This window comes from Pristis pectinata, chromosome 24, assembly GCF_009764475.1.
Source record: "Pristis pectinata isolate sPriPec2 chromosome 24, sPriPec2.1.pri, whole genome shotgun sequence".
NCBI classification, from domain to species: Eukaryota; Metazoa; Chordata; class Chondrichthyes; order Rhinopristiformes; family Pristidae; genus Pristis; species Pristis pectinata.
Window position 1 is genome coordinate 2,853,553 of NC_067428.1, and position 12,305 is coordinate 2,865,857.

Sequence of the window (12,305 nt, forward strand, 5' to 3'; positions counted from 1 at the left end):
TGCACAGTGATACTGAGTCAAACTGCTTCCCATGTACTACACAGTCTGTGATATGTGTATCAGTGACCCCTTGACTTTTCTGTACCTTCATTCCACTGAGAACTTTATTTTCACTGTCAGGGGCCTGTTTCCGTTCTATTTTTATTTCTCCAAATCGTGCTTCTTCCACAATTATGCTCATCAATCTACTTTTGCCATTTTGCCCAGACCTTGTTCTGTGCACATTCTCCTGCAGTTCTCATCACAGTTTGCAATTTTTGTCCCTTTGTGCCCTTTACAACTTATTTACATGCAAGAAATAAGAAAATCCATTCTGTTGGTTTCTGGATTGACTTTCATCCACTTGCCTGGACTTTGCTAAATACTGATTTCCCTGTGCAGTGAAGGCTGGGAGCAGAATGGACTCTATGAATTCTTCCGAGCCAAAATGCGAGCACGGAGAAAAAAGGGGCAAGATAAGAGAAATAGGTAAGTATTTAGAAGCAACAGAAGTGAAAGTGGAAACCACTAAAAATATCAAATATCTTGTTTTTTTTCCCTTATTGTAGCATTGCGCCAGTCTGTCATGATAGCAGTTGTTTCAGGAGTAAGGTACCAGTGTTGAAAGCTGCATTTGACCGTCTGGATCGACAGCCGGTCAGGGATATAATTGCAATTGTCTTTTGCTTATTGTGTGGAATAGTGCTTGCTGTTTTCATTGCTGAATGTCTGACCCTCACTGTGAGATTATGCCTCTTTGTTCTTGTTTTCCTTTCATAGGAAAATGGTTTCTGCATGTACCCTATCAAATTCTTATGTCTTTTTAAATATCAGTCTAAACTTAAATCTACCCGAATTACCCTCCTATCATGCCAAGGTTGTGATATTTGGCTTTTCCTGAGGGTTGAATCAAAACCAGAATGAGATGGAGTCTGATCAAGACTAAACAAAAGCAGCACTTACTTCATTTTGTATTCCAAGGCAATACAGATGGCATTGGGTTTTCTTGATTACCTTTTGTGGCTGCCTAGTAATTTTTTAACAAGCCATTCCTGTAAATCTGCAAATATCTATGTTCCACAAAAAAAAATAGGAGCAGGAGTAGGCCCCACAAACCTGCCCTGCCATTCATGGCTGATCTAATCCTCTGTGCCAGTTCTCTATTGCCCTAAGTTCCCCAATTATTAAAAAAATGTATTTACCCCTTCTAGTGATCAAGCCTCCACAATCCCTCAGTGTACAGTCCAGAGATTCACCAACCTTTGCGAGAAGAAATATCTATGCGCCTCAGCTTTGAATGACCATCTCACTGTAATTATGTCCCCTTGATCAAGACACTCCCACTAGTGGAAACATCACAACATCTACTCTGTCATGTTTCAGTAAGATTACCCTTCATTTTTCTAAATTCCAAAGAATACAGATCCAGCTTCTTTAGCTGCTCATGATAGAGCAATCCTCTCATCTGAGGAAATGGCACTGTGAATCTCTTTTGGACTGTCTCCAATGCTAGTATATCCTTTCTTAACTAAGGCGACTGTGTGCAGTCCCCTGGTGTGGCCTCACCAATTACCTGTACATTTGTAGTAATATTTCCTTTTTCTAAACTCCAGTCCCCTTGCAATAAAGGCCAATGTGTCATTTGACTTCCTACTGCACTTGCTGCTCACCTTTTGTGATTGATGCCCAAAAACACCTAGATCCCTCTGTGCTCCAGTCATTTGCAATCTATCTCTATACAGGTAATAGTCTCCCCTTTGTTTCCTTTTACTGAAGGGCACGATCTCGCACTTTGACACACAAACTTCATTTGTTATGTTTTTGCCCAGCCACTCAATCTATTTACATTAAGGCCAAATACCCTCATTACAACATACCCTGCCACCTATTTTAGTGTAATTGGTGAACTTGGATACCTTCATAGTTAGGAACAAAATTGGACCATCTAATACCTCAGCACTGTTCCACCGTTCAAAAAAGTCATAACTAATTTAAGCCCTAATTCTGCATAGCTGCTGTTTCCTCATATCTCTACATATCTTTGGTCAACAAAAATATGCAAATATCAGATTTAAAGTAATTATTATTACATGTGACAGATTGTTCCAAACTTTAGTCACCATCTGTGTTTGGAAGTATTTCCTAACTTCTGAAAGGCTTGCTTTTAGTTTTTAGACCATGCTCCCTAGTCATGGATTTCCCCAACCAACAAAAATAATTTCTATCTACACATTCTTATTATCTTGAAAACTTTTAATATCAAATCACCACAACTTTATCCAAGGAATCCAACCCTAGTCTTTTAAATTTCTCCTCATAGTTTCACCCTTGAAGTCAAGATTCTGTGCTCTACTGTAACCAAGACCCAGAAGTGCTCTTGGTAGCCTAAGTGTTTAACTACACCTTTGTAAAATTGTAGCATAACATCTACCCTGTTGTTGTTTTAATATAAGCATGTCTACATCATGTGACTCATTAAAAATATGGTGCCCCAACGTAAGTCCTTAAAGGACTCCAGATGTCACATCCTTGCAATTTGAGTACCTTCACTACTCAGCCCTACTCTGTTTCCTGCTGCTCAGCCAATGTTAGCCATGCCAACAAATTGCCTTCAGTTCCATCAGCTTCACCTTTATTAAGCAGTCTCATGAGGGACCTTATCAAATGCCTTTTAGAAATCCATGTAAGTAATACCCCTTGACATTCCTTTAATCACTGCTTTATTATGTCTTCAGAAAATCCAGAATACTTAGTGTTTGATATTCTACGTGGCTTCCATTCTTAGATTTTGTTGGCACAGTGCTGAAAATATCTTTGGTTTTAAAGTTGCAGTTGTAGGAGTTCAGAAAAAGTAGCAGAAAGGTTTCTGAATTTGTATGCATATGAGAGATGTTCTTATTGACAAAATGCTACACTGATTTCCCTAACCTTTTGTGATACAGAGGTCCAAGCACGGCGACACCCGGGGCACTGAAACCAGGAGCCCGTTCAGAATCTCATGAGGCCAGTAGTGGAGTCAAAGTGGAGAAACGGTTCGTGCAGACATGTTATTCTGCCTTGTGCTTAGCAAGTCTGAACAAGAGATTAATGACAGAGTATTACATACAGTAATAAGGCTTTGGAATGCAGGGCTGGAGCTAATGACTGAAACAGAAATCACAACAATATTTAGGAATTGATTAGTAACTAGTTAAAGAAAGCAGACTAAAGAGACAAAAGGACTTGCATTCAATGTTAGGGCCACTACTTTTATTTAGGTAAATACTGGCATCAGTAGGTTGGGTCAATCAGCCTGGTGAAGTTCACTGATAATCATGCGTAGTGTCCATTCGATGAGGTGGCAACATCTGGTAGCTGGCTGTGCATTGCTCTAGCAGTCTTTTATTTTTCCATCATTTTCTCCCAACTCTTTGGTTGAGCCCATGCTGCTGTATACCCTCCACTACTTCACCCAACTGACCATCCTGTGCAAAGTTGCTGAATTCTGACATTATTCAATGTCCCTGTACACTGAACAGGGGTCAGTGGAATGTACTCTGGAGCTCAGTGCTCTTGTTGTTTACCACTCCCTCACCTTTGTGCTGAGGCCAAATATCAGCCTTCTCCACAAACTGAGATGGATAGTGACTCAGCCATTCACTACCTCAGTAGTTAATACACTGTGAGTTCTTTGGTCACTTCTGTTTAGAAGGAGAGTCCATTGCTCACATAGATGTAATGTTAGGTGTTTCTGATGTGCATATTTCCAGTTGTTCTAATGTTCCGCCTTTCAAATAAAGCACATGAGGAAGCTCTATGTATGCACTTCTGCTGGTTGTCTCTTAAGAACTGTGCCCCGAGAAAGGAAGGTGTTGACCAGTAACTTATTCATATTAAGAATCCCTGCCAGCAGTAGCAAGGTGGAGCCATGGAATTACCTGTTGTGGATTGACTGAGATGTATGCTGTCATCTTTCAATAACTTGATTGACCACAGTACCAACTGAAGACTTCTGCCTCACAGCTGAAGTTTACCTGAGCTATACCAGCAAGTCCAGCACTATCACCTACCCCCAGAAAAGATAATGGTGGGCCTTCTGAGCTGCTGGAGCCTTTGTGGACCTCTGCAGTAGTATTAGGTTAGGTAACACGAAATTCAAGGATTCCTCCCTAGCAACAATGAAGGATCAATGACGTGTTTAATCATCGCAGTTTGCAACTTTCTGATGACGTTAGCAATATAGGAGTGTAATTATAATGCTTGATATGCACCAGTTGAATTCTATGGAGCACATATTTAGAACATAATTGATTGCTGCCTGGTCATCTTAACTTGCTGGGGAGGGATTACAAAGCTGATTGGAGAAAATTCCTCTTTACATTATTTATTGAGACCTGAATTGGGTAACTTTTCCACAGTGGGCGATCAAAATCCCGCAGTCGGTCACGGAGCAGGCGTTCTTCCTCTGGCTCAAGCTCCAGGTCTTCACGGTCCTCTGGCTCTTACTCCAGATCAAGATCACGGTCTCGATCCCGCTCACGTTCTCGTTCATATTCTGCTTCACGTTCTAGGTAAGAGCAAAGAAACTACTTTCTAACCAAACTACTTGTTTGTTCCCTGTTCTGATACCTCTGAGGTATTTAGCCCCTATTACTAAAGTTTGGTGGAAAACCTCGAGAAACTCCAATCTTGCACCCTTGGGATGGTGCCGGAATGGCAGATTTTCTGGGCTTATGGATGTCATTCCTGTTTATACTCCAACACACTTTTAATTCACTTTATTTTACATGTTACCCAATAGTATAATGAGTGTTCAGTGAATGAGGTGAGTTTAATGAGAGCACAGGAGACGCAACCTTGTGAGTTTAAAGGGAATGTGGAAAATGGTGTCCCAGTGAGTTTAAAGGGAGTGAAGGAATGGTATCCCAGTGAATTTAAAGGGATGGTGGGAATGGTATCCCAGTGAGTTTAAAGGGTGGGTGGGGACAGGGCCCCAGTGATTTTCAAGGGAGATTAGGGGTGGGGGCCCCGGTGAGTTTAAAGGGAGTCGGGAGAAACATCACCCAGATGAGCCAGTTGCTGCGCCATCGACATTTCTGAACAATCTGATAGCAGGTTATCGGAGTTTTAATGTACATGTGACAACTGAGAATTTGTGCCATAGCACGTTCTTGGGTTGTCCCAAAGCACTTTAACAGCCAGTGACTTAGAATCATAGAACTGACTCTGCATAGCAGATGCCCATTTGGCCATTACTTTAGAAATGCAGTTAGTATTGATAAGCAGACAAATATAGCAAGCCTTAACTGTTCAGGGTCATATAAACATCTAGCAAGTTATTCACAGCACAGCACATTCATGGAAGGCGTTGTCAGTTTTGAGATTTTCGCCTCTGACTTATATCATTTCTAAATATTTCAGAGGCTCTTAGAAATGTGTTCTTGTTGCATTGTGGTTGATCAAAATATTTTTCTACAATAAAATTGCAGAGAAAACGTTTTAAAACTATGAATTAAACAAGCAGAAAATGACCATACTCTCTCTTCACATATGGCTGTTTAAAAACATTCCAAATTATTCCACTAAAAAAAGTATTATCGGGCCTTTAGACGTTATCAGACACATCAGTGTTTCACTGTGCTGTTTACTAAGGCCAGCGTTTCTAGAACAAATCTGCTTTTTATCACTTTGCTGTTTGTGGGTGCTTGTTTTATGTACATTAGCTACCTCATTTCTTTCACTGCAGAGTGCTTATATTTCAAAAGTACTTCATTGGCTGCAAAGCTTTCATGACATCCTGAAGGTGTAGTGTAATGCAAAACTTTTCTTCCCTTAAAATAAAATAAGTGAAAATCTCCAGGATTTGTACTGCTTCATTCATTCATAATATGCCTAGAAACTGTATCTCCACTCTTGACTGAGGTTATTATATAATAAAATAAAACAAATTACATGATTTAGCATGTCAGTGGTTTTTCCCAGTGACACCCCTCCATAATTGATTCAAACCATCATCTTTCAAACCAAACTGCAGGATTGAAAACAAAATTGCTGGAAACAGTCAGCAGGTCAGGCAGCATCTGTGGAGAGAGAAAGAGAGTTAACATTTCAGATTGAAGGCCTTTTGCAGAACTAAAACATTTTCTAAATTTGAAGGCCTTCAGTCTTAAACATTGACTGTTTCTCTTTCCACAGTTGCTGCCTGATCTGATTTCTTTTCCATTTGAACTGAACATTTTCTCTTCATTATATGTTCGTACACAGTTATACTGATCACATTGTACGGTTGCCATTACCAGTCTACTTCCTTGAGGTGACCGGGTGCCTGCATGTCCATAAAACACAGTGCAAGTTTTTCATCCTGAAATAAGAGTACTTTGGAGCTCATCTGGTTGACCTGAGTATCATGCAACCCTGGTTGTAGAATTTATGACCATCATACTTAAAGGCTCATTTCCCAAGACATTGTTCTGCAGTACCATGAATTAGATTCAAATTTTAAAACCTAAATAATGACATCTAAAGTCTTAATGTTATCACCTTTTAGTCGTAGCAGGTCAGGTTCATCTCGCAGCCGGTCAGGTTCAAGATCTCGTTCACGGTCACGATCGTTCTCACCGGGAAAGAGAAGGGTATCCAGGTCACGTAGCCAGACTCCACCGTAAGTATGTGTTAATGGTACATGCTGTTTGAAGCAAGGTTTCTCTGATTTGAACATTCAATTATGCAGAACGTTCCTTGGATGATTGGTAGGGAATGAGGTATTACAGAGGTTTGTTTCTGTGCTCCAATGTTTCTTCCTCTGCAGTGTGCTTTTGTGTAGTACCAAAACCATAACTGCAAACCACAGTGACAAGCATTTTCACCCGACCAGTGATCACAAAAATTTCAGATGAGGCTTAACTTTTGAAGAAAATTAACCAGTTTTTTGTTAAAACATGCTGATCATATTGCATTAAAGATGGCCAACTCTCTCCGTAGATCTTTGGTGACCGAGTTGCATGCCCCTTGTCAATCTGTGAGCCTGAGTATGGCCCGTGTACTATTGTCCCGTTGTCCCCAGGCAGCCAATTTGACTTTGTTACATCTGCCCCTCAAGTTTGAACATATGTGCTCCACACTTGGGAGAAAATGATTGGGTTGTGTTGGTGTGTTCTGTATAGTTTTCCTTATTCCTCCTGGTTCAAGACAATACAGCACTCACAATCCTTCATCCATCATGTACATATTTTCAAAAAAATCTTCGTCTCTATTATTTCCATCCATTAAACAAATGGTAATGTTTCAAAATCTTACCATTTATTTAATTTGCCAGTGACTAGTCTGGTGAAGACTGAAGCACCAACCTTCTAGCACCACTTTCCAGGCTCAAACACTGCACTGTTCAGCATGTATGTGCAGTACTCTGTTACTTGGATTTATACTTCACTTTCACTTGTAATCAATACTTTTTATTTGAGGCGGTCTCTGAGAATATCCCAACCCAGCTATCTTGAGCATTGTGCTTTTGACCAAAATTGCACAACTCTATAATTGCACAACTCTGTAATGACATCTACTTTTTGCCATGACTTTTGGCTGCTTGGTCTCAGATTACTCCAGTAACAAGCCCCATTTCGCAAGCAACAAGTGTTTAAGCACCTTTCTAGCTGATGAAGCTATTGCACAAGAATTAACTGTTAGCTTAATGTATTGATGTGTTTTCTCGTAGTGCCACCACTGGACTTGGCGGTGGTTCTGTCCCACTCACACCTGATCAGAGACTGGGGGAGGAAAACAAAGGGCATCAGCTGTTGATGAAGATGGGTATGAGTGACTCTTTCTGCTTTCAATCATTGTTTTCCCAGCAATTCTCTTCAAGGGTCACAGGCTCTCATGTTGTTACCGCTAAACCAGAAAGGCAGTTTTCTTTTGAGAAAGTTAATCGCACGTGAGCCAAACTAGTACACTCCAAGAAGTCACATAACAATGTAAAACATCAATTACACACTGTGAATTAAAAAGCACAAGTTTGAGTATTTAGACCTCTAATAACCCACAATCTCAAAGCAAGCTTTATACGGCAAGTTAAAATAGCAAACTGTGCTAAATAAGAAATACAATGCAAACTAAGGTACTGGAACATTGGAGGCTGATAACTGGTGTGCATGTAACACAGGTTGAACATACAAGTGCTCCATACTTGGGAGAGGATCATCACCTGAGTTGGTCTTTTCCAGGTTGGAGTGGATCAGGAGGACTTGGGGCAAAGGAGCAAGGTATCCAGGACCCAATTAAAGGAGGAGAAATCCGTGATAAGTGGGACCAGTATAAAGGAGTAGGGGTCCCGCTCGATGATCCCTATGAGAATTATCGAAGAAATAAGAGCTACTCCTTCATAGCTCGGATGAAAGCAAGAGATGAAAGTAAGTGAAATGGGTGAATCGAGTCCTGTGCTTGTGACTGAGATAACACTTATGCTGCTGTCAAATCTGAGGGATATTGTATCCAAAACTCAGCTGCTCATGCCTGAACTAGCCATGAGTATCATTCATCAACACCTCTCAATATTCATTGGCTCTTGGTTAAGCGATCCCTCAGTTTTAAAATTTTCATCCTCGTTTTCAAATTCGTCCATGGCCTCACAACTCCCTGTTTTGGTAATCTCATCCCTCCTACAGTGCTCCAGCTTACCTCTGCTTATTTTCTGCCCTATTGATTGCCCCTAATTTAACATCACCGTTGACAACCTTGTCTTCAGCTGCCAAGGCCCTATGTTCCCTCTCTCTACTTCTCTCTGGCTTCCTTCCTGCTACATTTTTATCCAAGCTTTTACTCATTTGCCTTAATATCTCCTTAATTTACTGATTAATACACCTGTGCAGAATCTCAGTTTGTTTAGTGTGATGGTGTGCGGTGTTTAATTACAGCCTGGTGGTTTGTTCAGTGTGTCTTCATGGAACTTCAGAATCTTTGCTTCAAATGGCATGTCTGCACGTCTCATCTCAAGATCTTACACCATGAGATGCCTGATGTGATGCATTCCTTTCCTTGCAAACACCCCATCCAATGATTGGCGTGTTTGATTAGAATCTCCACTTTGTGGCCCTGATTTTTGTTTTTTGAGTAGTGATAGGCTACAAAATAAACCCTTCCCTGGTCCTGTATGGGCAGGAGAAAACTGATGAATTAGCCGACAAGTCCCAAAGGCCTTCTGCATCACCATTTCACAAGATCACAAGACAAGGGAGCAGAAGCAGGCCATTCGGCCCATCGAGTCTGCTCCAAGGAAAAGGGAAAAAGAAATGGGGTGGGAAAAAAAGAAAAAAAAGAAAAGAAAAAGAAAAAAAAGAAAAGAAAAGAAAAAGAAAAAAAAAAGAAAAAAACTATTCTAATCCCATTTTCCAGCCTTATCCCCATATCCCTTGATACCCTGACTATTTAGATATCTGTCTATCTCCTCCTTGAACACCCCCACTGATCTGGCCTCCACTGCTGTGCGTGGCAAGGAGTTCCACAATTTCACCACCCTCTGGGTAAAGAAATTTCTCCTCATCTCTGTCTTGAAACTGTACCCTCTAATTCTAAGATTGTGCCCTCTGGTCCTGGACTCGCCCACCAAGGGAAACAGCCTAGCCACATCTACTCTATCCTTACCTGTCAACATTTTAAATGTCGCTACGAGGTCCCCTCTCATCCTTCTGTACTCCAGTGAGTACATTCCAAGAGCCGACAAACGCTCATCATACTTAAGCCCTTTCATTCCCGGAATCATTCTCGTAAATCTCCTCTGAACCATCTCCAACGTCAGCACATCCTTCCTAAGATGTGGGGCCCAAAACTGCGCACAGTATTCCAAATGAGGCCTCACTAGCGCCCCGTAGAGCCTCATCAACACTTCCTTACTTTTATACACTATACCTCTCGAGATGAATGCCAACATAGCATTCGCTTTCTTAACCACCGATCCAACCTGGTGGTTAACTTTTAAGGTATCTTGTACGAGTACCCCCAAGTCCCTTTGTACTACCGCACTATCAATTTTCTCTCCTTCTAGATAATAATCTACCCGCTTATTTCTGCTTCCAAAGTGTACAACTGCACATTTCTCAACATTGAATTTCATCTGCCATTTCCTTGCCCATTCTCCTAAACTGTCTAGGTCCCTCTGCATTCTTTCTATTTCCTCTATGCTCCCTACTCCTCCACTTATCTTGGTGTCATCCGCAAACTTAGCCACACAACCATTCAGTTCATACAGTAAGAATGGGATTCTTTAAAGAAAAGAAACATGATCGTTTCTTACTCTTGGGAATTTATCAGGTGAGCATTTGAAGTCCAGCTTGAATTGACGTGCCTATTATTGTAGTCAAATGACAGCTTGACCAATGGTTTTACTAGAGCACTAGCAGTTGCTTTTCAGTATAACTCAATTTTATCCCCTCTCACCTCTTACTGACTTGTTTAGTGATGATTATCGTGGAGGTTCTTTGTTAACTATTGCCTAATATATTATATAACCTACTAATAGAAAAGGAGGCCATTTGGCCTATCGAATCGATGCCAGCTCAGGGAGCAATCCCATTCCCCGCTTAATTCCCCTGTAACCATTCTCTCTCACATTGCCATTAACATCTCCAATTCTCCCAACCACTTACACAATGGGTAGTTTACTGCGGCCAATTAACCTACCGACCCTGACCTCTTTGGGGTGTGGGAGGAAACCGGAGCACCCAGGGGAAACCCACACATTCACAGGGAGAATGTGCAAACTCCACACAGCCAGCACCGGAGGTCAGGATCGAACCTGGATCACTGGGGCTGTGAGCCTGTCGTACTAACTACCATGCTACTGGTGCACCCTAAATGTTACACGTTTACTAAAATTAACCTAAGGATTACTAGCAAATTCAAGAAAATAAGTACTGTATTTGAAATGTTTTTTTGTCTTGCATGACAGCAGCAGATTTTTAACATATTTTCACAGGAGTTTATTACGTACATTGTTACCAGTTGATTAAATAATAAACCAATCTTTTCAGATTTTTGTTTTAATATTTGCTTTTATCTTTTCATGTCACTGCAGTGAAGAAAGAGATACAGGAGCAGCCACCCCCTGAGTGAAGTATGCAAGAGAAGACAGAGCTGTGTTTCTTCTGCTTTAGTTGGTGACATCGCACCCATAAACTCAATAAGGACTTAAGCACCCAAGCTACTCAGTACTGGACTGGTCGATCACAGGGCTGGGGTTTAAGGGGGGGGGGGGGGGGGGGGGGGTGGGGGAGCTTTCACGCTCGAGGGACTGAGATGTGAGCAAAGGACTAGATTCCTAAAGAATCTCAATGTAGAACTGAACATACTATAGTCTCTTTCACTTGGGTTACCTGCTTATACAATGATGTGTTTTTCCCTGTTTTTTTTAAGTGAAGCAGTGTGAAATTGTGAGCATCAGTGATAGGATGAGAATTTTTATACTGAAGAATTGTAAATGTTTGTGTTGGCCTAAAATTGGACATTTTGACCGTCTCCTCTGTGATGTTCAAAGGAAAGACTCTGAACTCTTGAAGTGTTTTCACCTGCTCTTTTGTGTTCTGTTACAGGGAGGTGTATCTGGATTGTTAGCAGTCTCTTGTTTGATCATCATTTAGACTAGACATAATGTAGTAACTTCTGTGGACCATTTTAATATTTTCACCTGAACTGCAGAAGTTCTCGATTGGTAATTTCTTCGTAATTAAACACATTCTGTTTATTGTGCAGACTTGCATTTTCCATTTGATGCTGAAAAAAATATTCTACCTACTACAAGAAATGATACTGCAGCTTGTACAGAGCCCCATATCTCAACCAGAACAAACTACTTTGTAGGATAGAAGGATAATGAATTGACAGAACTTGCATTTATGTAACACTTAGTACAACAGAAAATCCAATACTGGGGTCTAATCAGACAAAATGTCATGCCATGAAATATTAATACAAGTGATCGAAACCTTGGTCAGAGAGAGCTTTTTGAGAATGCTTTAGAGGAGTGAGCTGAAAGGATGGAGCGATGCAACTCCAGAGTAGAGCCTATGTGGGCAAAGGCATGGCCACCAAGGAATCCAACTGTACAGTACTGATCAGTGCAGCTCCTCCCTGGTGCCCATATACCTATCTGTTGCCTTCCAATCATAAACTCTGAGAGCATGGTCCAAACCCTGGTTGCATGCATTAACAGCATCAACGCAGTGGGAAAGAAAAAACTTGGTTATTGCAGCGTTTTCATCATCAAATTGTGAATAACAAATGATACATAAATGGTTTTTAATAATCTGTAATAACTTTCATTTTATCAGCATATTTTCCTGCTTTCAACCCAAAATTTT

The 12,305-nt window shown here is 40.9% G+C and overlaps 1 protein-coding gene across 3 annotated transcripts in view; it reads left to right on the top strand.

Moving 5' to 3' along the window:
• cherp (calcium homeostasis endoplasmic reticulum protein) overlaps nucleotides 1-11,694 on the top strand; it is a 58,883-nt gene extending 47,189 nt beyond the window's left edge. For 2 of the 3 annotated variants that reach the window (XM_052037624.1, XM_052037625.1), the window contains exons 13-19: nucleotides 382-468; nucleotides 2,922-3,011; nucleotides 4,377-4,529; nucleotides 6,506-6,619; nucleotides 7,670-7,764; nucleotides 8,178-8,363; nucleotides 11,024-11,694. In XM_052037624.1, the coding sequence (XP_051893584.1) occupies nucleotides 382-468; nucleotides 2,922-3,011; nucleotides 4,377-4,529; nucleotides 6,506-6,619; nucleotides 7,670-7,764; nucleotides 8,178-8,363; nucleotides 11,024-11,061 (763 nt within the window). In that variant the 3' untranslated portion in view covers nucleotides 11,062-11,694. Of the gene's footprint in view, nucleotides 1-381; nucleotides 469-2,921; nucleotides 3,012-4,376; nucleotides 4,530-6,505; nucleotides 6,620-7,669; nucleotides 7,765-8,177; nucleotides 8,372-11,023 lie in introns of those variants that run through there. The other variant, XM_052037627.1, reaches the window with a different exon arrangement.
• Nucleotides 11,695-12,305: the final 611 nt, after the last annotated feature.